The sequence below is a fragment of the Mandrillus leucophaeus genome, unplaced genomic scaffold, assembly GCF_000951045.1.
Source record: "Mandrillus leucophaeus isolate KB7577 unplaced genomic scaffold, Mleu.le_1.0 Scaffold180, whole genome shotgun sequence".
NCBI lineage: Eukaryota > Metazoa > Chordata > Mammalia > Primates > Cercopithecidae > Mandrillus > Mandrillus leucophaeus.
This window is the reverse complement of record NW_012101810.1, coordinates 1662571-1689486: the sequence shown is the minus strand read 5'-3', so window position 1 is coordinate 1689486 and position 26916 is coordinate 1662571. Positions and strand designations below refer to the sequence as shown.

At 53.4% G+C, this 26916-nt stretch overlaps 1 protein-coding gene across 1 annotated transcript in view; it reads left to right on the top strand.

The window, feature by feature from the left end:
- The window catches only part of DNAAF5 (dynein, axonemal, assembly factor 5), a 60512-nt gene that overhangs the window by 29503 nt on the left and 4093 nt on the right, over window positions 1–26916 (top strand). The window contains exons 4-11 of the mRNA XM_011977570.1: window positions 1476–1708; window positions 3294–3506; window positions 8414–8557; window positions 10546–10714; window positions 16502–16649; window positions 18942–19092; window positions 19876–20032; window positions 24587–24778. Coding sequence (XP_011832960.1) covers window positions 1476–1708; window positions 3294–3506; window positions 8414–8557; window positions 10546–10714; window positions 16502–16649; window positions 18942–19092; window positions 19876–20032; window positions 24587–24778 — 1407 coding nt within the window. The remainder of the gene's footprint in view (window positions 1–1475; window positions 1709–3293; window positions 3507–8413; window positions 8558–10545; window positions 10715–16501; window positions 16650–18941; window positions 19093–19875; window positions 20033–24586; window positions 24779–26916) is intronic.

Here is a 26916-nt window from a genome sequence, read left to right as displayed (position 1 = left end):
GCCTGGCCAACAATCCAGTTTTTTAAATGGGCAGAAAACAATTTGGAAAGACCTTTCACCAGGGAAGATAACACAGGTGGCAAACAAGCCCGTGAAGAAGATGCTCAGTGTGGTTAGTCATCAGGGAATGCAGAGGAAAACCACACGGAAACGCCGCTGTGCCTCTCAGACAGGTCTCAATTCAAGACTGAGCGTACCGCATGCCACTGAGAATGGGAAGGAGCACAGACTGGCTCAAACACTTTAGAAAATAGTTTCTAAAACAGTTAAACACATGCACCTTCCCTGTGACCCAGCCCTTCCACAGCTGGTATTTGCCCTGGCACAGTGAAAGCACAGGCCACACAAACTTGCTCTGGACACCATTCAAGTGCTGCTCTGCAGAAGAGCGGACAGCAAACTGGCATCTCCCCAGAACAGGCCACTTCCCAGCTTCAGAAAGGAGCAGGCACGGGCAGACCTCAGAAAACCACGCAGAGCGAAAGAAGCAGAGAAGAGAGTGAATGACAGGCTTCCACTTGTGCCAAGCTCTGCAAGAAAGTGCAGCCCGGTCACGGGACAGAAAGCAGATCCGGGGGTGCCGGGGCGCCGTGGGGGCCGCACTGCAGAGGAGCAGAGGAAGCCGGGCGAAGGACGTGGCCATCACCCCCACCGTGGTGATGGCTTCGCAGGCGTGTCTCTCTGATCATACACGTCAGCACGTGTGGCGAGTGTGTTGCTTGCATCTCTGTGTGGCTCTAAATGTTTTGTTTTGTTTCTTGGGATAGGGTCTCACTCTGTCACCCAGGCTGAGTGCTGGGGCGCAGTCCTCCCACCTCAGCCTCCTGAGTAGCTGGGACCACAGGCATGCACCATGGCGCCTGGCTCATCTTCCTGTTTTTTTTGGTTTTTGTTTTAAGATGGAGTCTCGCTCTGTCACCCAGGCTGGAGTGCCGTGGCGCAATCTCCACTCACTGCAAGCTCCGCCCCCCGGGTTCACGCCATTCTCCTGCCTCAGCCTCCCGAGTAGCTGGGACTACAGGCACCCGCCACCTCGCCCAGCTAGTTTTTTTTTATTTTTAGTAGAGATGGGGTTTCACCGTGTTAGCCAGGATGGTCTCGATCTCCTGACCTCGTGATCCGCCCACCTTGGCCTCCCGAAGTGCTGGGATTACAGACGTGAGCCACCGCGCCCGGCCCATCTTCCTGTTTTTTATAGAGGTGGGGTCTTTGCCATGTTGCTCAGGCTGGTCTTGAATTCCTGGGCTCTAGTGATCCACCTGTCTTGGCCTCCACAATGCTAGGACTGCAGCCGTGCACCGCCTATGTGAATGTTCTGAATGAAAGGGGCATTTGGCAGCTTTGCGTCCACCCCGAGACTTGTTTTGAAATGGTGAGTTTGAAACTCACAGGTGTCCCTTAAATGTGACATGCGGTAACTTCAGTTGTTGAGGTTTTGCTTGTGCATTTCTTGTTTTTTCTCTTTTTCGTTCCAGAGCGTCGCCCTGTGCTGGGCTGCCGGGAGCTCGTCTTCAGGAACCTCTCCAAGATCCTCCCTGCCCTGTGCCACGACATCACAGACTGGGTGGTGGGCACCCGAGTGAAGTCGGCCCAGCTGCTGCCAGTGCTGCTGCTGCACGCCGAGGACCACGCCACGCAGCACCTGGAGATCATCCTCCGGACCCTGTTCCAGGCCTGCACCGACGAGGAGGCAGCCGTGGTCCACAGCGTGAGTGGCCGCGGAGCTCTAACTCGAGCTTAAGATCCCACCTCTGTGGTGTGCGGGGCCCGAGGCTATGACAGACACAGTTGGGAGGCCACCCTGCAGCCAAGACAGCGTTCCCCTAACCCCCAGGCTGCAGCCCCTCCCCAGGCCCGGCCCCTGGGAACCACCGGTCTGTTTTCTGTACCTGTAGGGAACAACGTGTTGAGGGTGAACCCTCCATGCTGGTCTTCAAGCACACTCGGGCGCAGTGCCGGGTGCGTGTTGTGTAAACATGCCCCAGACAGGGACCAGGCTGCTGACTGAGGACCGAGATGCCCAGAGTTCAGCATTGACATCCGGGCTGTCCTCAGACGCCTTCCAGGCCTCACAGGGGCTGTGGGGGCACCCGGCAGCGGGGAGGGCACAGCCTCAGGTGTCCTGTGAGTGGCATCCGTGGTGCCATCCTCTTTCTCACTCCCTGTCTGCACTCGGCTGGTGGTTATCGCCTCGGCAACAGTGGGTACGCACAAGGGAGTCCCATGCTCGGGCCACTCCTGCTCACTAGGCTGGGCCACGGTCTGTGCTGACAGTCACCACTGTGGGGACTTCACACCCGCCCCACAAGGACACTTCCTAGTGCTCAGGAGAACAACTAAAGCTTTGACTTGAGGTTTCAGTTCAAAATATCCTCATCTTGAACCTTAAATTCCATTGCAAGGAGGCCGTGCCAGTAGCTTTTACTTTTAGTGGTCCAGGTCACTGTTACTAGCTGTGCGTCATGGCGTGCACCTGTGGTTCCAGCTACCGGGAGGCTGAGATGGGAGGATCACCTGAGCCCGGGAGGTCAAAGCTGCAGTGAGCTATGATAGCACCACTACTCTCCAGCCTGGGCGACGGAGTGAGACACTGTCTCAGATAAAACAAAAAAAATCTACATCATTGTGACTGATTTAAAGTAAATGTTCCAGTTTCCATGTTATTTACATGTCATGTTTCTACTTTTCAAAAACTACCATGAATTTAAAATTATCTGTAGTCCTCTGTGGAATCTATGGGAGAGCAAGAGACACTGGGCGAGGCTGAGGCAGGACAGGAGACGTGTGTGTGATCCACTGTACAGTCCCACGGTGCAGAGGGGCTGGTGTGTGTGATCTGCTGTGAGTCCCACGGTGCAGAGGGGCTGGTGTGTGTGATCCAGTGTGAGTCCCTCGGTGCAGAGGGGCTGGTGTGTGTGATCCGCTTAGTGATGGGAAGGTTGGGTCACTGGCATCCGATGAGGGGCATGCAGTGAACCCCGCAGCTCAGACACAGCCTTCCTTTGGGCCAGACTTCGCTGCCTGCGGGGTGTGTCCAGCTCACTGGCTGCAAGCCTGGCCTTGGGGACATTCTGAGATCACACGAGGACTCTTGTACCTTTCCTGAGGGCTCTGAGCAGGTGCCAAGGACTCACTCGGCCTAACACGGGGCTGTCTGGGGACCACAGTGCCGAGAGCGGGAGCCTGGCTGAGACCCTCGGGTTTGGCTCTGAGTTCTCGTGTTTGTTTCTCGCAGTGGGAGCCCGGCTGAGACCCTCGGTTTGGCTCTGAGCTGTCGTGTTTGTTTCTCGCAGTGTACGAGATCCGCAGAGCTCGTCGGGACATTTGTCAGCCCTGAGGTGTTTCTGAAGTTGATCTTATCGACGCTGAAGAAGGCGCCCTCCGCCTCCGGCCTCCTGGTGCTGGCCTCCGCCATGCGGGGTTGCCCCCGAGAAGCCCTCCAGCCGCACCTGGTGGCCATCGCCACGGAGCTGGCACAGGCCCACATCTGCCAGGCGTCTGAAAACGTAAGAGCACTTGGGAAAGGGGGGAGTGGAGAAGAGGAGCCTCCCCTGCCTGGCCGTCTGCCATCGTAATGACATGTTTGTGGGTCCACCCCCTGCTGCCAGTCCGGGCTGTCAGAAACACCCAGTGATGTGTCTGTGGGTCCGCCCTGTGCCGCCAGGCCGGGCCATCAGAAACACCTGTGGTAGCTGGGGTGCCCTCGCTGGTACCCCTTGTTCCAGGGCCTCGTCCTGCACTGTGCAGAGCTCCAGCCCCAGCCCCAGCTCCAGCCCCAGGCAGCTGCTCACATTTACATTGGTTGCTGCACATTTCTTGGCCACACTGGCCACAGTTCTGGCCACGGTTCACGTGTTCAATGACTCAGGAGGTGTCCACGGCGGGGACCACTGGCCCGTGCTGCTGGGGGTAGATGCGGGGTCTGCATCGTCCCACCCCTGAGGAGCGTGGTCGCATGTCCGCCATCCCACCCAATCCCCACGCGCCATCCCACCCAGTCCCCACGCTTCATCCCACCCAGTCCCCACGCTCCATCCCACCCAGTCCCCACGCTCCATCCCACCCAGTCCCCACGCGCCATCCCACCCAGTCCCCACGCGCCATGCCACCCAGTCCCCACGGTACCTGCACAGATCGCGCGTCCTCGGGGGCGCCGGCAGCCTGTTCCCCATCAGCCCTGCCTGGCGTTCCAATCTGTGCTTCACACAGCCCAGCTGAGGATTTGCCAGAGACGTTTGTTTAATTTTAAATTGAGCAGCAAATCCTTGAGCTCAGAAGCTGGAACAGCCTGGGTAGTTGGACTTAATTGTTTGGAATAATCCGTAATTGTTTTCTATGGAAGAAGAAGTGATGACTTTGCTTTGGTTTGGAGGCGAGTCGTCCCTGTCTGTGTGTGTCGGACCCAGCACCCCAGATCTTTCTAGGACACAGGGCGGCCCCCACCGGGTGGCCGTCCCATGCAGGGCAGACCTCAGCTCGCCCCTGGAGGCCAGCACTTGCTCCGGCTTGATCATTTCTGGCAGCTTCTATGGCCCCAAAGCTGGCCTGGGGCACGGGGACTTGCCCTCTGCTCTCAGCCCAGCCTGTCCTGTGTCCGGCTCCCTCTCTGTCCTCAGAACGAGAGGTGGGGCTATTAACTGTCATTATTGTGAACTGTTTTAAGAAACCTGTAAGCAGTTCCTGGAATACACAGAGGGAAGGAAACAGAGCTGGGGTCAGGAAGGGAGCGGGGGAGGGAGCCGGACCATGTACTCATGGCGCTTCAGCCACGTTCCAGCTTTTCCCAAAACCTGTTTTTAACACATCATCCAATCTGTGTCAGTTCTGCGCTTTCCTTTACTCACAAGGGGTTGTGAGGATCGCTTTGATTTCTGTATATAGATTTGCAAGCCAGAAGCATTTTTCCCTAGAAGGGCATAACTTGAAAATGTGTACAGGTGCCTAAATCCGTATCTCACAAACTTTATAGCAAAGAACGTGAAGTTTTCACGTCTCCATGTTGGTTACAGGAAAACGGAATTGTGTTGTCCCGCAGTTGTGTGTTTGGCTCCCCATCTTCCAGTTTTATCGAGGAAAAATTTGCTCACGATCTTTCAAACAGAGACCTCTTTCTGACAAAGCCCAGTCACACAGCACCCCTGGGGAGCCAGCCTCAACCTTCCAGGCTGCGAACGTGTGTGGCCCTTTGGCCAAGGAGCCAGTCACAGTGAACACCCAAGATGTACATTTCACTCCTTCCTTGTTTTCATTTTTTTGTTTCAGAGTGATCCTCCCACCTCAGCCTCCTGAGCCGCTGGGACTATGGTTGTGCACCACCACGCCAGGATAATTTGTTTATTATTTATTTTTATTTATTTACTTTTTGGGACAGAGTCTTTCTCTGTCACCCAGGCTGGAGTGCAGTGGCACAGTCTCAGCTCACTGCAATCTCCTCCTCCCAGGTTCAAGCAATTCTCCTGCCTCAGCCTCCCAAGTAGCCGGGATTATAGGCGCCCGCCACCACGCCCGGCTAATTTTTGTGTTTTTATCAGAGACGGGATTTCACCGTGTTGGCCAGGCTGGTCTCGAACTCCTGACTTCAAGTGATCCGCCCACCTCGGCCTCCCAAAGTGGTGGGATTACAGGCGTGAGCCACCGCGCGTGGCCCCATTTTACTCCTTAGCAGACTTAAATTCTTGGCAAGAAAGGGTGAATGCACTTAGGTCTCCGTCAGAGTCAGGCCCACAGCTCTGTGCTCTTCCCGAGGCTGGCTGGGCTTTGTTTGTGTCATTCAGGAAGTCGATTATGTTTCCTGCAATTATTCTCCAGTAGCTATGAGAACAGGTTAAAAATGTCTTTCAAGAACAAACTGAAATTGTTTTAAAAGCCCATGTTCAAACAGAAGTCCGTGAAGATGTATTCTAAACTGAGCCTGGCTTCAACCCCCTGCCCTGGGATTCACAGGAAATGGTTTTAGCAGTAGGTACTTCCAGGTGTCTTGGGCCCAGCAGCGCCCCTGGAGCTCGACAGAGGGGAACTGGAGTCTCCTGGGAGGGAGTTTAGGACAGGTGGGCGCCTAGAGTGAGGAAATGGGTAACTCACCAATTCGCTTCTCACGCAGGGAAGCCGGCAGTTCTGGGATGCCTTTGCCATTGTTGAAACAGGAGTCTCTCGTGCTTTCTGAATTAAAAACTTTCCAATCTTAGATAACATTGTTTCAGAAAACAATGTTTGAAATACTCTTTCAAGAAATACTGAGAATTATTTCTTGCTGTATCTTTTTTCTTTTTCATTCTGTGTGTGTGTGTGTGTGTGTGTGTGTGTGTGTATGTAGGCAGACACTGAAAATCGTCAGATCAAATATAGAGGAATCTGTAAATGTGAAGTCTTGTCAGTTCCTCCGAAACGGTGCTGCATTTGTGGCAGGAGGGTGGCGCTTGCTGCACAGGATGCCTGCTTCCCTGTTTGTTCCCGTGCTCGGAGGCGCAGTCAGCCAGGAGGGGCCATGTCTTCTAAATGCACCTTCCCTTTTTAACCAAAAAGATGGTAGCTCCTGAAATGTACATGACAGGTCATTCTAGAAAGCAGCCAGATAGTGTCCTCAGAAGTCAGCCAGTCAGTGCGGGCCTCGGAGAAATGGCTGCGGGAAAAGTCAGGAATGGAATAAAAACAGAAATCGGTGGCTTCTGTGGGAGTTGGGGCCACGACAGGGCCACTCTGCTCCACCAGCTCCAAGGTAGACGGCGCCACGCAGCTCTGCCAGCTCCAAAGTGGACGGGGCCGCGCAGCTCCGTGTCTTCTGTGGGCCAGAGCGGGGCCACGCAGCTCCGCCAGCTCCGAGGTGGACGGGGCCACGCAGCTCCGTGTCTTCTGTGGGCCAGGGCAGGGCCAGGGTGCAAGGACGGCGCTGTCATATAGCGGGAGTGTTTTGTTTGGCATTTCGTGATTTACATCAGTGGGGAATGGGGCTTAGAGTTTTATAACTGATTAGGAAATTTAGAGCCAACCTATTGTCTAGCCAAATAATTACCAAACTTTTTTGAACTCACACCCCATTAGTAAGAAGCAGTTTAAACATAAGCCTCCAATATATGTACACTGTTGATAAATCACGTTTAAATTACATACATGACCACTGTCCTAACTCACTCTGTACTTTATGAAACATACATCAAATAGACATTAGAGGGATATTATAAGAAGTAAATACAGGCCAGGCGTGGTGGTTCTTATCTGTAATCCCAGCCCTTTGGGAGGCCACGGCAGGAGGATCACTTAAGCCTAGGAGTTTGAGGCTGCAGTGAGCCACAGCTGCACCACTGCACTCCAGCCTGGGCAACAGAGCAAGACCCTGTCTCTGAAAAATAAGTTAAAATTTATTTAGAAAGAAGTAAGCATACACAAAGCCGTAGGAATTCTTGGGTCCAGCACACGGCCACTGTGTTGCGGGCTTCAGATCCTGGCTGATTGACAGCGGATGAGGCTGGAGCTGGGAGGGGAAGCCTTCAACCAGCACAGCCTTAGGTGCAGAGCTGAGACTCCACCTCCCCATCAATCAGGAAACACTTTAAACCATAGAATTTTGTCTTTGTTAAAACTTGGTGTTATAGAAATATCCAAAATTGCACGGAAGAGGGGCAGGCGGCAGAGCGAAGATCCGCTAGCTTCAGTGCTGGCCAGTCCTTTGCATTCATGTTCTGCCTGCCTGGGGCCACTTTGGAGGGCGGGGAGAACTCGGGCGTGTTAAAAAGCAGATAATGCAATGCGCCATCATTTCTCTCTCAGGTACCGTGGTGTGCATCCCTAATGCGGCTTCTTCACCACATAGCTGAAGTGCCTGTTCCCATTTCACAAAATAAGCACAGATTCCTTAGCTCCCGGTCTGTGTTGAGTTTTCCCGTCGTCAAGCACGTCCTTCTGTGGTTGACGCGCCAGCACCTGGGGGCTGTCCCTGCGAGGGCTCTCCCATGCCCGCTGCCCCTTGTGAGCCATAGACTAGGAGCCCCGGGCGGGTTCTGTCAGCCCTGGGGCTGGGGCCAGGGCAGGAGCCCTGTATTAGTCCATTCTTATGCTGCTAATAAAGACCTACCAGAGACTAGGTAGTTTATAACGAAAAGAGGTTTCATGGACTGAGAGTTCCACATGGCTGGGGAGGCCTCACAATCACGGCAGCAGGCGAAGGAAGAGCAAAGTCACGTCTTCCATGGCGGCAGCAGGGGAGTGTGTGCAGGTTACTGCCCTTCATAAAACCATCAGCTCTCGTGAGACTACCATGAGAACAGCACAGAAAATCCCACCCCCATGATTCGATTCCCTCCCACAGGGTTCCTCCCAGAACACGTGGGGATTATGGGAGCTGCAGTTCAAGATAGGATTCAGGTGAGGACACAGCCAAACTGTACCAAGCCCTGACGGTGCCACCGGTCTCTTCCAGGACCTCTACCTGGAGCGCCTGCTGCTGTGTGTGCAGACTCTGGTGTCTGTGTGTCGTGAGGACTGCGGCGTGGGCAGCCTGCAGCTCATGGACGTGCTGCTGACAGTAGTGGCCCTTGCAAGTGCCACCGGCCTGAGGGACAAGGTAAGGCTGACGGTGGTGGCTGCTGCTTGGCCTCGTGGAGCTCACAGCTGGAAGGCATCTCTTAAGTGAGGGGAACTGTCTCCCACGCATCCCCTCTGCATGCAAGCCCCAGGCCTCAAACCTGTCTGACCAGCAAAGACCAGGGATTGAGAACCTTGCGGGTCAGTCCCCAGGTAACAGCCTTCGGGCAGCCCTCCGGCTGCCAGTGTATTCCGGCATCAGGGAGTGGAAACCGCTGTTTAATTTTAGGGTCCACAGCAAAGAAGCAAACAAGAAATAAGACATCACCTTTAAACCTGCGCACCTGAGTGGGGTTTAATAGAGCAGGTGTCGCCGTGCGCATCCCAGCACATCGGGAGACTGAGGCGGGTGGGTCACCTGAGGTCAGGAGTTCGAGACCATCCTGGCCAACGTGGTGAAACCCCGTCCCTACTGAAAATACAAAAAATTAGCTGGGCGTGGTGGCCAGCGCCTGTAATCCCAGCTACTCAGGAGGCTGAGGCAGGAGAATCACTTCAACTGGGGAAGCAGAGGTTGCAGTGAGCCGAGATTGTGCCATTGCACTCCAGCCTGGGCTGGGCAACAGAGCGAGACTCCGTCTCAAAAAAAAAGAAAAATAGTGCACGTGTGACTGTGAGTCTAGACAGAAGATACCACGATTTCCCACTCTAATTGCAGCGCAGTGTTCAGAATTAGTTCTCGCCCATGGGCTCCTTGTTTATGCCCAAAAATCATCTTTTTTTTCAGTGGAGTCTCTGTCGCCCAGGCTAGAGTGCAGTGGCACGATCTCGGCTCATTGCAACTTCCGCCTCCTGGGTTCAAGGCACTCCCCTGCCTCAGCCAACTGAGTAGCTGGGATTACAGGTGTTCGCCACCACACCCAGCTAATTTTTGTATTTTTAGTAGAGACAAGGTTTTGCCGTGTTGGCCAGGTTGGTCTCAAGGTCCTGACCGCAGGTGATCCACCTGTCTCAGCCTCCCAAAGGGCTAGGATCATAGGCATGAGCCACCGTGCCCGGCCATTATGCACAAAAGTCTTTTAACCCCAACCTCCTTGTGGGCTCCTCGGGCCCCTGGAGGCCACAGTGTCTGTCTGCCTCTCTGGAAGCTGAGACTTAGTTCTTCTTCCTGTTCTGTCTCTGTGGACAGCCCGTCTCGGCAGGTTCTCTCTGATCTGGGAGATTCACGGTCTGAACGTACCACGGGGAACCTGGTGTGGAGGAGGCTGCTGCTCTCGCCTCCCTTCTTGGGGCCTCTTTAAAAACAAGCTTTCCAAGGGGCGTGTGTCTCAGCAGACGCTGTCACTGATAGGGCATTAGATACCAGCGAAAGCAAAGTCTTTGCCTGCTGGCCATGGGGGAGGAAGCCAGGCAGCCCCAGATTCAGACTCCAGGCCTGAGGCAGTGGCCATCAGGGAGCCTCAGCCCTTCCTCTGTTCCTAAGCCCCCAAGGAGAGCATCCAGCTAAAAGTAAAAGGCAGCCAAGGTTATAATGTCTCTCTGCCCCGTTTTACCTGGAGGTCTGGTCTGCTGGGCTTAACTCTTTAAGCCACTTGCCCGTCCGTCTCTGCCCCTCACTGCCTCAGAGGAGCCCTGTCTGTCTGGGGGGACACCTAGGGTCCGTGGGAGCCCCGGGACCACCTGTGCTGTGTGCGTCCCAGTGTGCACAGTGCCTGCCCAGGCGGACGCCCAGGGTCCGTGTGAGCCCCGGGACCACCCGTGCTGTGTGCGTCCCAGTGTGCACAGTGCTTGCTTCATGATTTGCTGCAGAGACGGCGTTGGCGTGAATGGGATCAGGGTCTCACCCTACGCCCGTGGCTCTCACTCTCCTGCACCCTGGTCGGGGCTCCCTGTGGCAGCCTCCCTCCCGGTTATCCCGGCAGGCCCGGCCTGTGTGGTTCTTACGCGTGAGGGGGATGGTGAGTCCCGGCAGGCAGGCTTGAGCCCTGAGTGTTGGAATTGTCTCAGCCTCTGATTTGTAACCTCCAGGCACAGGAGACGATGGACTTGCTGGCCAGAGCGGAGGGTGTCAGTGACTGCCAGGACCTCTATCGCAAGCACATGGGTCCCCTCCTGGAGCGGGTGACTGCGTCGCACCTCGACTGGACAGCACACTCGCCAGAGCTCCTGCAGTTCAGTGTCATCATCACGCAGTCAGGTGAGCCGTCCCAGCAGGTGGTGAGCCGTGCCTGGCCCCGCCCAGGCCACGCACCTGCTCCCCCGGGTGCTCAGCAGGTACCAGCACCGACCAGCTGAGCTGTGATTCACTGAGGCGTGTTTTTAAAAGTACCCAGTAGTCACTCTTGCCTGTGGAGAACCAGCATTTTAAGGAGCATCGCGTTGAAGACTGTGGGACGCAGCTCTTCCACTTGGCCCGGGCACATGCTTTCATGTGAAACCTTCAAAGTGTGCTTTTCCGTGGCCTGTTTTGTAGCCTGGCTTCTTAAATACGTCTGGATTTTGTTGCAGAATGTAGTTGTCTGGCCACATGGGTGCTGTGTGTGTGACGTGGGGGCCTTGGCCCAGCCCCTCTGAGACCAGAATTTCTGCGGTTCTCTTTGAGTCCGCAAATCGGCCACTTTCCTGGGATGGACAGTGTGGCCCAGTGGGCTTCAGTGTGGGGCAAGATCTGCTGCAGAACTCTAAGGAGGCGTCCGTTCAGCAGCCATAGAGCCTTGGGACACACAGCCCGTGCTGCTCCGTGGGCCATGAACTCGCCGCGGTAGCTTTTCGTCGTTTGCCTCCCCAGCTCTCCCGCTCCCCTGTGCAGTTCCAAGTGCCCCCGCCTCCTGTTGGATGTGTGCACCAGGGCGGTCATGCTCTGCATCTGAGGACACTAAGATCGTTCTTATGCAATCTCTGTGCCTGGTAGGGACTCACCATTTTTTTCTGAGACCTGGAAAAATATCCAAATTTGTTCTTTGTCAGCTGTATTCAAAACTGTTTCCAAATTAGAAAAGAAAATACTAGCTGGGCATGGTGGCTCACACCTGTAATCCCAGCACTTTGGGAGGCTGAGGTGGGAGGATCACTTGAGCTCAGGAGTTTGAGACCAGCCTGGCCAACATGGCAAGGCCTCATCTCTCCAAAAAGATGAAGAAAAAAACTGCACGTGTACTTCTGAATCTAAAATTTAAAAATAATAAAATACAGTTAGCCAGGCGTGGTGATGCGCACCTATGGTCCCAGCTACTCAGGAAGCTGAAGTGGGAGGATCGCTTGAGCCCAGGAGTTCGAGGCTTCAGTGAGCTGTGACTGCACCACTGCACTCCAGCCTGGGCAACAGAGCAAGCCATGTCTCTAAAACAAAAAAAAAAAACAAAGCTGGCGATTGCTGACGTGCACTCGGGGCATTAAACACTTTATGCCAGACGCTGCTCTGCAAGCCTTATGGCCGTCGGCTCGTCTACCCTCACAGCTGGCCTGTGTGGTGGGAACTGTGACCCCGTTTCACAGACAAGGAGGCAGAGCACAGAGAGCTCCCGAGGCAGCGACTTCAGGGCCTCCCTCAGCCTCTCTCCCACGGGCCTCCTGGGGATGGGGGCCCAGGGTATTCCATTTCAGATTTTTACTGAATGTTACTTCTAACGATCTCTTGCACCAAATTACTGCAGCCTTCACCTCACAGCCCAGAAAATTGGGCACGCAAACCCCAAGAGACTCAGCTTGCAGTGAAGCCAGGACTCGCATTTACTGCAGCTCTGGTGGCTTCTCCACCCTCTGCTCTTCCTCTTTGCAGAAGCATTTCTTAAGGTGCTGGCGGAACTGATTGGCAGCTTAGAACACGCATCTCTTTGGACCCACATCTGTCATTCGCTGAAAGGCGGAAAGACTGCAGTGTGCTGTTCAATGTCAAGAGTTGGGTATAAAACTGCGTGGGGTTTTTTTGTGTTTTTTTGTTTGTTTGTTTGAGACAGGGTCTCACTCTGTCACCCAGGCTGGCTGGAGTGCAGTGGTGCGATCACAGCTCACTGTAGCCTCGAACTTCCGGGCTCAAGGGATTTTTCTGCCTTAGCCTCCTAAGTAGATGGGATTGTAGGCGCACGCCACCTGGCTGCTTTCGTATTTTTTATAGAAATGAGGTCATATAAACTGCCAGACTAGTCTTGAACTCTTGGGCTCAAGCCATCCTCCTGCCTCAGCCTCCTGACTAGCTGGGACCCCAGGCACCCACCACCACTCCTGGCTAATTTTTGTATTTTTTGTAGAGATGGGGTCTCTGTACGTTGCCCCTCTTGATGTTGAGGCTGATCTCAAACTCCTAGGCTCAAACAGTCTTCCACCTCAGCCTCCCAAAGTGCTGGGATTACACGTATGAGCCACTATGCTGGGTTTAAAACTGTATTTCCCAATGATTATTTTCTCTGAGCCCCACCTGAGCGCACACACGTGACGTGCTCTCGGGAATCGGGGGCACAACCTCAAATATAATAAATATTTCCAACATCGCGTCCTTGGGGATACAGATGATTTTTGTTTTCTTCTTTATTTTTTCTATGTTTTTCTAAGTTTTCTCTAATGAGCATGCACTCCTGTAATAAACAGAAGACAAAAGGATTAAAACAATTTTTTTAATAGGAGAAATTTTTAAATTTCTTATTTACAAAAGGAAGATACCTTTTAAATTTTAGTTATTTTAAACATACAGAAAGGGATAACTTTCTAAACTTTGAGAGGACGGGGGAACTGCAAAGACGTTGATTTGACTACATTTGAACCCCAATAAAAGGAACACAGACTTAGAAAAGTATTTGCAGTAAGGATGACAGTGTGAGATCTTTGTTACATAAAGCTGACACAAAATGAGAATAAAGGCTGGGCACGGTGGCTCATGCCTGTAATCCCTGCACTTTGGGAAGCTGAGGCAGGTGGATCACAAGGTCAGGAGATTGAGACCACGGTGAAACCCCATCTCTACTAAAAATACAAAAAAAAAAAATTAGCTGGGCGTGGTGGCGGGCGCCTGTAGTCCCAGCTACTCAGGAGGCTGAGGCAGGAGAATGGCGTGAACCCGGGAGGCGGAACTTGCAGTGAGCTGAGATCGTGCCCCTGCACTCCAGCCTGGGGGACAGAGCGAGACTCCGTCTCAAAAAAAAAAAATGAGAATAAAAGCATTAAGAGTTGGGCTCGGTGGCCACGCCTGTAATCCCAGCACTCTGAGTCCACAACTGAGCAGCCTGCTCTGATGATGGAGGCTGAGGCAGGAGGCTCACGTGAGCCCAGGAGTTGAGGCTTCAGGGAGCTGTGACTGTACCACTGCACTCCAGCCTGGACAGCAGAGTGAGACCATGATTCCAAAAAACAAAAACCATTAACTCCCAAACAAACAGGCAAAATATCCAGATTTCATAAAAAAGAGAGTTAATACAACTAATGAGCAAATAGAGTGGGAACCATCCAGCCCTTCTAGTCATGAGGAAATATGAATTAAAGACTGGAGGGCCCCATTGTTTCCTTTATCCAGTTAAGTGAAATAAACAGCTTCTGCCCAGGGTGGCTGAGCTGGGAGTGCCAAGGTGCTTTTGGAAAGCCGTCGGATGGTGCGCATCTGGAATTGCCAGTATTTGGAAAACAGCGGGACGTTGCGCATCTGGAATTGCCAACATCTTCACTCCTTTCATCCAGCAATCACATTTATGAGAATCTATCCTTCCTAAGGAAATAATTCTAATTATGGAAAAAGCTATGTACCCAAAAATAGGCATCAGGCATAATTTATAATTTAATAGCAGACATTGGAAGTGACCCCACTACCTCATACAAAGTTAAATACATAATGGTATTTCCATAGAAGAAATGCTCTGGCAACCATTAAACACAATTATCCTAAGCCTTTATAGCAGAATGGGAAGACAGGCGTGGTGTGATATGGAGGGAAAGTGAAGCCAGTGCAGAAGTGTCCGTGCTGCGAGCAGGAGCTCACCTGGGAAGGCAGACAGGTGGTCTGGGCGGAAGTGTCTGTGCTGTGAGCAGGAGCTCACCTGGGAAGGCAGACACGTGGTCTGGTGGAAGTGTCCGTGTTGCTAGCAGGAGCGTTCGTGCTGGGAGGGCGGACACATGGCCCAGGCGGAAGTGTCCGTGCTGTGAGCAGGAGCGCTGGTGCTGGGAAGGCAGACACGTGGCCCGGGCGGAAGTGGCCGTGCTGCTAGCAGGAGCGCTCCTGCCAGGAAGGCAGACACGTGGCCCCGGGCATCGGGTTTGAACACTCTTGACAGCAAGTGGCCCACCCCTCAGCGCGCCTCTTACCTCCCATCCCAGGAGGTGGACGTGACCCTGTCGACATTCGGCTGTTTTCTTTCTGTATTTAAGCCAGAAACTCTGTCTTCTTTCTAGTTTAAGATGTAAAGAGGGTGAAACAGTCAGAAACTGGGTCAGAAGCAGCATGGTTCTCGTGGCAGGGCGGCACTTGGCCGGAGACTCCTGCCCTGGGAGGCTCAAGTCAGGCGTCCCAGCGGCTTCGAGGCAACCCCTCCTGCCTGGCTGTGTGAGGAGCCTCTCCAAGATACCAGCTGGTCCCACCGCGAGGCCTGAGCCAGGCCTGACTTTGAGCCAGAGCAGCGAGTACATCGCGTCTCCGTGTGGCAAGGGCAGGTGGGGGTCTCGGTCCACTACTGAGCAGCCTGCTCTGATGACCGCCAGTGCCAGGGAGAAGGCTCACATCGCAGGGTCCCCAGCGACGGCTCAGGGTGACGCACAGATGCTTGGATAAGCCAGCGGATGCTCCCTCTACACTAGCCCTGGGCCAGAGCGCCTCCCTCTGTGGCCCCAACCCAGTCCCCACCCTGCCCTTCAGCTCCTGGACCTGCAGGCTGAGCCTGGCAGGAGATGCTACGGGGATCCTCGGGGCTGTCCTTGCCCTGTGATTCCTGGAGACTTACGGGGAGGCAGGGTGGCCCTACTGCGGTGGGGACCCGTTGGGGTGTAGGATGCACAGTGCAGGCGCCCACGCCTCGCACCCACTGGAGAGCAGCCGGGGTGCAGGAGGTTGGCCCTGAGTGTGGACGGGGTGACGGCTGCAACACTGAGGGGCAGATATTAAATAACTTCCTTCACTAGAACAATTTATTTTGGTTGTTATTTCAACTATTGCTTGACTTTAATTTTTCAAAAAGTTTAGAGAAGTTTAAGAAAAATAAAAGGTTGCTTTGTTTTGTTTTTGAGACAGAGTTTTGCTCTTGTTTCCCAGGCTGGAGTGCAATAGTGCGATCTCAGCTCACCACAACCTCCACCTCGGAGGTTCAAGCAGTTCTCCTGCCTCAGCCTCCCGAGCAGCTGGGATTACAGGCGCCCGCCACCACACCCAGCTAATTTTGTATTTTTAGTAGAGATGGGGTTTTCTCCATGTTGGTCAGGCTGGTCTCGAACTCCTGACCTCAGGTGGTCCACCGTCTCAGCTTCCCAAAGTGCTGGGATTACAGGAGTGAACCACCGCACCCAGGTTTGGTTTTTTGTTTTTGTTTTTGAGACAGAGTCTCACTTTGTCGCCCAGGCTGGAGTGCAGTGGTGTGATCTCGGCTCACTGCAACCTCCGCCTCCCAGGTTCAAGTGATTCTCCTGCCTCAGCCTCCCAAGTAGGTGGGACTACAGGTACACACCACCATGCTAGGGTAATTTTTGTATTTTTAGTGGAGATGGGGTTTCACCCTGTTGACCAGGCTGGTCTCAAACTCTGGAACTCAGGTGATCCTCCCTCCTTGGCCTCCCAAAGGGCTGGGATTATAGGCGTGAGCCACCATGCCTGGCCAAATAGAAGGTTTCCATATGGAAAAGCATGATTGCTGCTTTTCTGTGATAATCACCTCACTGATTCAGAAAGAGGAAGGGGGAGGTGGTGGCCAGTAGTGTCCTCTCCCAGGTGGGAGTGCCCGTGCCTGGGCCTGTGCTGGACGGGGCCGCCTCCCGTCTCCCGAGGGCCATGCACAGGAGCTTGTGCTGTGTCTTGCAGGCCCTGCCCTAGGAGAAGCCCTGCCACACGTCATGCCCACGCTCAGGGCCTGTCTGCAGCCCTCCCGAGACCCGCAGATGCGCCTGAAGCTGTTCTCCACCCTGTCCACTGTGCTGCTCAGAGCCACGGACACCATCGATTCCCAGGGGTAGGTCTGGGCTCTGCCTCTGCACGGTCCCCATCTCCCTCCCCAACAGCTCGCTGAACAAGGGGGTTCCCACCTCCCTCCTCCACTGTGAGTCTAAGGTGGACCAGAGTGTCCTAACTCCCTCCCCAACAGCTCTCTGGGCAAGGGGTTCCCCACACCCAGTCTAAGGTGGGCGTATGCAGTGACCCCTGAGCTTCACTGGCCCCGGAGCAGTCTGTCCATCCTCACTGGGTAAACACAGGCTCTCGGCAGGGAATGCACAGAGAAACACTAGGTCAAAGTCATCTCCGTGTGGCCATTAAAATTCCAGTGAATGAAAAAGTTTTAGGGAACATTAACTGTTAATAGCTTATGTATTAGCTGTCCTCTGTTTTAAAAGTCTTCAGGCACTTTTCAAACCTAACAAAGAATTGATTCAATTACTACTGATGGTCAAAGTGGTAGAAATACCTCTCTATTATCTAAAAGAACTTTTAGGTGACAGACACCGAGGGCCTAGGGCCTCCAGTTGTACGGCTTTGAAGTAAGGGCCAGAAACACGGGTGCCCCCCAGAAGCGCTGGGAGGGGCAGTGGAGGAAGAGGCCCCGCCCGGGTGCTGCTGCTGAGGCAGCTCTTAGAGCCCTGCCTCTTACTTTGTTATGAGCAAAATGTGCCGGCAGTTGGGTCCCACCCCCACCTGTGCAGCTGGATCTGGCTGCATCAGCACCGGGACCCGCCCCAGCAGCAAACGCGTCAAAGCGGAAAGCAGTTCACACACCGGAGCCTCACGTGGAAAGAATCCAGCGTTCAGACTTTCTCCTTCATGACCCTCATCTCTGCTCTTGGTCCTCAGCCCACCCGTCGTACTGCAGGAAATATTGTTTCCTGCTTGTCTTCAAAAACTCAGGGTTTAGAACAGACCATAGAAAGATATGAACAGAGAGCCGTGACAGCCGTCCAGCTTGCAGGCTGATATTTGTGCAGATACCATGCAGATAACACAGCAGGGTCCAGGCCCTTCCCTCTGGAACTCACACCTGCCTGTATTTTGGGAGGAACCGTGGGGCAGGTTCTGCCCAGGAGCAGTTAACTGCGGAGCACAGCTTCCACATCCGGGCTGAGTTCCCAAAGAACGTGCACTAACAGCGTCTTGTGGAAGGCGGTTGGTGTCAGAAGTAAAGTGTTGAGATGGCAGTGATTTCAGTAAACTCATTAGCTACTTTAATAGGCAGGAAAGATTTTTTTTAATCCGTTTGGTTTTTATTTTTTTGAGACGGAGTCTCGCTCTGTTGCCCAGGCTGGAGTGCAGTGGCACAATCTCGGCTCACTGCAAGCTCCGCCTCCCAGGTTCACGCCATTCTCCTGCCTCAGCCTCCCCAGTAGCTGGGACTACAGGCGCCCGCCATCACGCCCGGCTAATTTTTTTTTTTTTTTTTTTTTTTTTTTTTTTTTTTTTTTTTTTGAGACGGAGTCTCGCTCTGTCGCCCAGGCTGGAGTGCAGTGGCGCAATCTCGGCTCACTGCAAGCTCCGCCTCCCGGGTTCACGCCATTCTCGGGCCTCAGCCTCCCGAGTAGCTGGGACTACAGGCGCCCGCCACTGCGCCCGGCTAATTTTTTTCTATTTTTAGTAGAGACGGGGTTTCACCATGGTCTCGATCTCCTGACCTTGTGATCCGCCCGCCTCGGCCTTCCAAAGTGCTGGGATTACAGGCGTGAGCCACCGCGCCCGGCCACGCCCGGCTAATTTTTTATGTTTTTAGTAGAGAGGGGGTTTCACCGTGTTAGCCAGGATGGTCTCGATCTCCTGACCTCGTGATCCGCCTGTTTCCGCACCTGTGGCCCTCCCATCCTGCCTCTCTGAAGCCACAGCGACTGTCCTTGCTGGACGGAGGGTTATGTAGCTGGAGAGACAGCCTATTTCTGGGGGAGGGATGCAGACGGGAAGAGGCTCACTGGGTGCTGCCAACACCACCACGGCTGCCCTTGCCCAGGCGCCACTCAAGCCTTCTTCTGGAGCTAGGAGTGGGAGAGGCTAAAAGTGCACCCTCAGCTCAGGGCCTCTGGCTCTCTTTCTCTGGCCGCAGGAGAGGCCAGCTGCACGGGCACCGCTGTCTCCCGGGTGGGGTTGGGTCTGCAGGAACCTCCCACTTCACAATGAGCAGCAGCTCCTGAGAGGAGGAGGGGCCTCGTGTTTTGGGGTCGAGTTCGTTTTCCTGTTTGGCTCCCCCTCAGCCCCATTCATCCCCAGACTGAAACGTTCCTTCCGAGTGCCTGTCCAGCCTCCTCATCTGCCGTCTCTGCTCCGGTTCCAGGCAGTTTCCCAGCTACCTCGAGACAGTGACGAAGGACATCCTGGCCCCCAATCTGCAGTGGCACGCGGGGAGGACAGCCGCGGCCATCCGCACGGCTGCCGTGTCCTGCCTCTGGGCGCTCACCAGCAGCGAGGTCCTGTCGGCAAAGCAGGTACTGGGCTCCCTGCGTGCTCGGTGGACAGTGGCCGGGGACTGCACGGGCTTCCCGGCGCCCGGCGGGACTCCCACAGCAGGAACGTGGGGAGGCAGCCGCTGCACCTCCACCTGGGGCCTGTACCCCCGAAGGCTCTCCCCACACTGGCCGCAGCAGGGTGGGAGCCAGCAGCGGGGCCGCGGTTCAGACAGCGGGCGAGAGAGCGGGAGCCCGGCCAGCCCCGTGTGCTGCGGGTTTCGCTGCCCTGGATGAGCGTGGGGTTTCTCGGGTTTGCGGCCCGACGCTGGCTACAAGACCAGGAGTCGAATCCCAGGATCCAGGCTAGAGGACAGGCCGGGGCTTTCCACGTCTTTTCTGTGAACACTTCCCGCTGGGACCAGGCGTCAGAAAACAGACGCTGATGCCCGCCCCGTCCTGGCCACCGCCCAGCGGGAAGATGCTCCCCCTGTGCCCGCGTGACGTGAGCGCCACCTCCTGGTACACACAGGGTGGTGCGGTTGGTGCTCCAGCTGCAAGCCCCACATCAGTGGGGTCCAGTCGAGCCATTACCCTGGTGCAGGGTTAGTGCCTCACCCAGGAGTTGTAAACAGTGTACATGTTTTTTAAAAATCAAGTAAGCAAGTTAAAAATTGGTCAGAATCTAAATTTTACAATCAAGATTCAAGCGTACTTCTTAGGTAAAGCTTTCAAGCCCCATAAGTCCTTCCAGGCAGGAGTGCACGGATGGTGAGCCCCCCCAGGACAGATATGAGTCACGTCGTGTGTGTTTGCCGATTGCAGATACAGGACGTGCAGGAAACACTGATGCCTCAGGTCCTGACCACCCTGGAGGAGGATTCACAGATGACGCGACTGATTTCGTGCCGTATTATCAACACGTTCTTAAAAACCTCGGGCGGCATGACGGATCCAGAGAAACTCATCAAGATTTATCCTGGTAGGACATTTCTGTTGTTCACAGCCTATGTAGATACAGTCGGCCCTCCATATCCCTGGGTTCCGTTTGCATCCATGGAGTCAGCCAACCTCAGATCAAAAGTATCTGGGGCAGGGTGCAGTGGCTCACACCTGTAATTCCAGCACTTTAAGCAGGAGGATTGCTTGAGCCCAGGAATTTGAGAGCAGCCTGGGCAACATAGTGAGACCCCATCTCAACAAAAAATTTAAAAATTAGCCAGGACTGGTGGCACACACCTGTAGTCCCAGCTACTCGGGAGGCTGAGGCAGGAGGAGATCGCTTGAGCCCAGCCTGGGCAACAGACCAAGACCCTGTCTTTAAAAGTAGATATATGTGTGTGCGTGTGTGTATATATATATAGAGAGAAAGAGATATATATGGCTATATATATACATGTTTGTACATTAACACGTACAAACACAAATTTGTATATATATTTGCATATATAAATATGTATGTATTGGCAGAATTCCACAATTCCAAAAAGCAAAGCTTGAGTGTGTTGAGCACCGAGTACAACGTTGAACCCGCGTGAAGGAAGCGTCGCATGGACACTGCATTTGGCATTAAAACAACGTTGAACCCGCGTGAAGGACAGTGTGGGACATTGTATTTGGCATTAAACGTAATCTAGAGATGATTGAAGGTGTGCAGGAAGATGTATGTGGGTTGTGTGCAAATACTATGCCTTTTTTTTTTTATCAGAGACTTGAGCATTTGAGGATTTTATCAGAGACTTGAACATTTGAGGATTTTGGTATCCTGGAGGAAGTGGATTCTTGGAACCAAACTCCACAGATACCAAGGGACTACTGTATTTAAGTTTTACAGTGGTTTGTTTTATAGAAAAAAGTAGAAAATGTGGCTGGGCGTGGTGGCTCATGCCTGTAATCCCAGCACTTTGGGAGGCTGAGGCAGGCAGATCACGAGGTCAGGAGTTCGAAACCATCCTGGCCAAAATGGTGAAACCCCATCTCTACTAAAAATAAAATATTAGCTGAACGTGGTGGCGGGCGCCTGTAGTCCCAGCTACTTGGGAGGCTGAGGCAGGAGAATCACTTGAACTCAGGAGGCAGAGGTTGCAGTGAGCTGAGATTGCATCATTGCACTCCAGCCTGGGTGACAGAGCCAGACTCCATCTCAAAAAAAAAAAAAAAAAAGTAGAAAATGCTTCTCTTTGACTTCTGTTCAAGTTGGTACTATGAGAACAAACAGCAATGACATGAAATACTACAAATTAAATGGCATAGCAAGAAGCAAGGCAGAGGTCTCCAAACCAGCACTGGGTGGGGGTGACAAGGCTCAGCTTCCACGTGGCCGGGAGTGGAGTCCTTAAGGGTTGCAGGGTCCCCCTAAGCAGTGCCCTCAGGGTGGGGTGGCTGGAGCTGCCTGTGGGAAGACGGGGCCGGGCCACCCTGCAGCCCGGTGGGGCCAGGGGCACAGCCTCAGTGTCACCGCCTCTTGGAGCCCAAACCCCAGACCAACCCCAGGCGAGAGTGAGCGCTGGGGAGGGGAATGGGGTGATCGACTCGAAGCTCCTGAAAAGCAGCAGCACTGAACAGAGTCATGAATTCAGAGAGCCCCTCACTCAGGGCAGCCTGCACACAAACCCCTCAGGACAGGGTCCCCACCACCCAGGCCATGGGCCAGTACCTGTCCGGGTCCTGTTAGGAACCAGGCTGCACAGCAGGAGGTGAGAAGTGGGCGAGTGAAGCTTCATCTGTGTTTACAGCTGCTCCCCATTGCGCACGTTACCACCTGAGCTCTGCCTCCCGTCAGATCAGCAGCGGCATCAGATTCTCATAGGAGCCCAAATCCTATTGTGAACTGTGCATGTGAGGGACTGAAGTTGACGATCCTTATGAAACTCTAATGCCTGATGATCTGTCACTGTTTCCCATCGTCCCCAGATGGGACAGTCTAGTTGCAAGAAAACAAGCTCAGGCTCCCACTGACTCTGCATGATGATGAGTTGTAGAATTATCTCATTATGTTACAATGTAGTCATCATAGAAATAACGTGTACAATAAACGTAACATACATGAATCATCCCGAAACCATCCCATCCCCGGTCCATGGAAAATTGTCTTCCACAAAACCAGGCCCTGGTGCCAAAAGAGTTGGGGACCACTGCCTCAGAACACCGGAGACCCGGCGCTAAGGGCGGCCTCGCACCCAGCCTGGGAAGGAAGCACTAATAATAGAACCACCTCAAAGTTACCTTTTGTGAAGTGTGTTTAAGATCCTCAGAAAGCTGAAAGAGTAACATCCACTAAAAACAAGTTGAGAAACAAGACAAGCAGGAATAAAGAACAGACAGAAACGGGAACGATCACTGGGAAGTCCAGAGCGACAGGGATGGCGTGCTGGCGCTACTTTCAGGAAAGGAGTTACCCAGCGAGGGAGGAAGGGGGATGGGGTGGGCGGGAAGCAGCCACTCCGGCTTCCCTGATTATCTCTAGTTTGTGTGATTATCTATATTTTGTGTATTTATGCCAGAAATGTTTAGCAGTTTTTAAAAGATGGTTCCTACTAATTCCTGGAAATGAACGGAGACATCAGAACTTCACACTCTGTGCTTTGGGTCAACTCTAGACTGAATGTGGCTGAAAACAGAGTTAGTGAAGCAAAAGCCAGGAATGTGGAGTTCCCTGGATTCACAGTACATACGGCGCTGGGCAGAAAAACTGCCTCCTGCTGAACTCTTGAGGTCCGGGTGCCTTTCTCACTCATTCTTTCACCTTTGCTTTTCTGTTTTTATTCTTGTAGTAATAAACATCCTGTTCCCGCTGACTCTGGAACAAGTTCAACCCGTGCGATTTGTTGGGAGTTCACTCACTTTTTAAAACAGGAGCCAGCGGAAAGGCTGCACGCATTTGGGTGTCTGAGCGCGTTTGGGCGTCTGGGCCGCAGCCTCCTGTGTGGTTATTCTCACTACAAAAGGTTCCTTGAGAGGCTCCTTGCCCATTAGTGCCAGCTCTGGGCTTCCCAGGGTGGAGTGTTGGACAAATCATGGCCTCCTTGGCGGGGAAGGGAAGGATGTCCTGAGTTGGGAGCACAGGCAACCAGGCCTCCCAGAACAGGCAGACACAAACGCGAACAGCAGACAGGCCAGTGTGAGCCGATTCTGCCTGGCTTAGTCGTGCATGAAAGGAACCCTAAACTGGTACAAAAGTGGACCTGCAGGCCGTCCAGGGAGTGATCATCATAAAAACACAATAGCCAATGCCACTCTGCAATTCCACAGTCGGCCGCGCCAGCAGGAGGCCTTGGAGGATCCTGTCCATGCCCATAGACGTTTGCTAGTGGGCCAACCTTGGGTAACTTGATCATCTGACTCCGTCCTTCCTCCTGAGACACGTGCAGTGAGGGCACCCACCATGCAGCAAGGACACCTGCCCTGCAGCTAGATCACTCGCTGTGCAATGAGATCACCCTCTGTGCAGCGAGGGCAGCCGCCGTGCAGTGAGCATACCCGCTGTGCAGGGCTGCTTCAGGGTTTGGCACCGTGATGCCTGGATGCTGTCCACGGCTTCCTCCTTGGTGCCTGTGTTTGGTGGCTGGAAGGCCCAGCACCCTCCGCACCTTTCTTCTTGGTCCTGTGTTTGGTGGCTGGAAGGCCCAGCACCCTCAGGGCCCAGCACCCTCAGGGAAGCACCTGGGCATCTCCCAGGAGTTAACCCGCTGGGTCCCACTTGTCTCAAAGCCTGGCTTGGCGCGACGGCCTGAACTTTGGATGTTTTTCATGCCTTTCGTTACGCAGGAACTGCTTGCTGAGGGTGGATCATGCCCTCCACATTGCAAAAGCAGCAGAGACCCAGCCCACCCTCGTGTTTGCAGAGGGAAGATGGGCCGCGTGCCAGGCGCAGGCAGCCGCCCCTCCGGCGTCGGGAAGACGGGCCTCCAGATGGTTTTGCAACTCGGTCGTCTGCAAATCTCCAAATGATGCACAGAAGGGGGTGCCAGAGATTTTTTTAAGATGATGTGGAAAAAGCATAAATTTGATAAAAATTATATCCATTAATTTTATAAGTTTCTACCCATCAGGAAGGATCATCCTTCTCTTTTCAGCAGCAGAAAACTGACTACAGTAGGGGGTTGTCTGTCAGTGAGTCCTCAGCTCTGGTGGGAGGGCAGGGTCGGAGCTGGGGAGGGCGGCCAACTCAGGGATCTGAGCATCTGGGAGCAGGAGGTGGAGGCCAGGTGAGCACACAGCTGCGGGGAGATGGAGGCCAGGTGAGCACACAGCTATAGCTACAGCGGGGCTTGGGTCTGCTGCGCCCACAGGGCAGGTTATTGTAGGGGCCACAGCAGGGCCTGGGCCACCTCCACTCTGTTGGCTGGGGTTCAGGGGTCCCAGGGCCCCAGGAGCACCTTGCATGTGGCTCGAGATGCACGGAGTCTCCAGCGAGGTGTGGGTTTCCTAGGACCCCAGGGCAGGTGCCCCACGGGAGTGCGAACTAAACGCCTTTGTGGACGTTTAGACATGAAGTATCTGCTCTAGACTCACACACCTCACTCTCTCCTTCCAGAACTCTTAAAACGCCTAGACGATGTTTCTAATGACGTGAGGATGGCAGCCGCCTCCACCTTGGTCACCTGGCTGCAGTGTGTCAAGGGTGCTGACGGAAAGTCCTACTATCAGAGCAGTGTCCAGTACCTGTACCGAGAGCTGCTGGTTCACCTTGACGATCCAGAGAGGGCCATCCAGGATGCGATTTTAGGTGAGACTCCGACGGCTTGGCCTTCGTTCTGATGCCTGCTTTCAGCACCTGCCACGGGCCTCTGTAGCTGAGCCGTGTGACCAGCCACAGGGCCCTGGGGCACAGGAGGGGCCTCAGCTCCAGCCTGGCGTACACTTGAGTTCTTGGCAACCCCTGAGAGCAGCTGTCTTTGTGGTGATAGCCGCTGACATTTCCTCTAACAGAAATCAAAATTGAAAGCATTCTAGAATATTTGTTAATTGTTTAAAATAAAGTAAGCCCAGTATATATTGACACAGATGACTTGTGTTTTTGAAAAGTATTTTCCAAAACAAAATCATCTGCAAGAACAATTTTTGCAAATGTCTTAAACGTGTAGCTTGATGGAAGACAATGGACTTGCAGATCTTCCATACAGTCAGTCATGATGTGTATGGCTCTGGTTGAAATACGTGGAAAATAAGCTGACCTCGCCTGTGGCTTCAGGTGTAGTTGGACAAGAGAAGAGTATTTTAGTAGCCTTTTCAGATAGGCGTGGGCCTTATTCGATACCACGCCAACAGCGACATGGACTGCCCCTTGAAGGTCACTCACAGCGTGGGCCCTGAGGCCACAACCACAGAGCCTTCCATGCTCAGTGTGTTAAAATCCGCTGGTCCATCTCGCACTTGAAATGTAATGATTTGCTTTTTTTTCTTTTTTTTTTTCTTTTTTTTTGTTTTGTTTTTTGTTTTGTGGTAGTGAATATAATGACTTCGCTTTAACATAAAATTTGTATTTTTAATTTTTGTGGGTACACAATATGTGTCTATAAGGCATGTGTGGTACTGTGATACAGGCATGCAGTGTGTGTAATCACATTGGGGAAATGGGGTCCCCATCACTTCAAACACCCTTTGTGTTACAAATAATTCAGTGATACTTTTCGTTATGTTCAAATGTGTGATAAATTATTGTTGACCATAGTCACGCTGTTGTGCTATCAAATACTAACTCTTACTCATTCTGTTTTTGTACCCATTAACCATTCCCACCTCTCCCCCTGGCCCCATTCCCCTTCCCAGCCTCTGGGAACCATCCTTCTGCTCTATCTCCATGAGTTCAATTACTTTTATTTTTAGCTCCCACAAATGAGAACCTGCGGAATTTGTCCTTCTATGCCTGACTGACTTCAGCTAACATAGCAACCTCCACTTCCCTCCGTGTTGTTCCAATGACTGGATCTCATTTATTTTATGACTGAATAATATTCCACTGTGTGTGCGCCACATCGTCCTTCTCCGTTCTTCTGTCCGCGGACAGCCCGGTTGCTTCCAAACCTTGGCTGTGGGGAAGCGGGGCAGTCAGCATGCGCGTGCAGGTCTCCCTCCGCAGGCTGATTTCCTCTCTTTTGGGTATATGCCCGGGAGTGGGATTGCTGGGCCGTATGGGGCTCTATTTTTAGTTTTCTGAGGGTCCTCCAGACTGTTCTCCATAGCAGTACTAATTTACATTCCCACCAACAGCGCGAGAGGGTTCCCTTTCCTCCACATCCTCGCCAGGACTTGTTTCTGCCTGTCTTTTGGATAGAAGCCATGTTAACTGGGGTGAGAGGATGTCTCCCTGTAGTTTTTCTCCGCATTTCTCTGAGGAGCAGTGGTGTCGGGCACCTTTTCAGATGCCTGTTTGTCATTTCCATGCTAACCTGTGAGAAATGTCTATTCAGGTCTTTCACCCATTTTTAATCGGATTATTAGATTTTCTCCTGTTGAGCCTGAGCTCCTCATATTCCAGTGATTAATCCTTGTGAGGCGGCAGTTCGCAGATGCGGTCTCCCATCCCGTACCCGCGGGCTGCCCCTTCACTCGCTCATTGTTGCCTTCGCTCTGAGGAAGCTTTGGGCCTGATTGTGCTGGCTTTGCCTTTTGACCTCATTTGGGAAATACTACGTGGACCTTGCGGCTGCGTCCCATTTCCTGGCGTGGCTACGTCCTGTTACGCAATGTCGGATCTTCCTGGCGTGGCCACGTCCCGTTACGTGATGTCGGATCTTCGGGGCGTGGCTATGTCCTGTTACGCGATGTCGATCTTCCTGGCGTGGCCACGTCCCATTACGCGATGCCGGATCTTCCTGGTATGGCCACTTCCCACTTCCTGGCGTGGCTACGTCCCCTTACGCA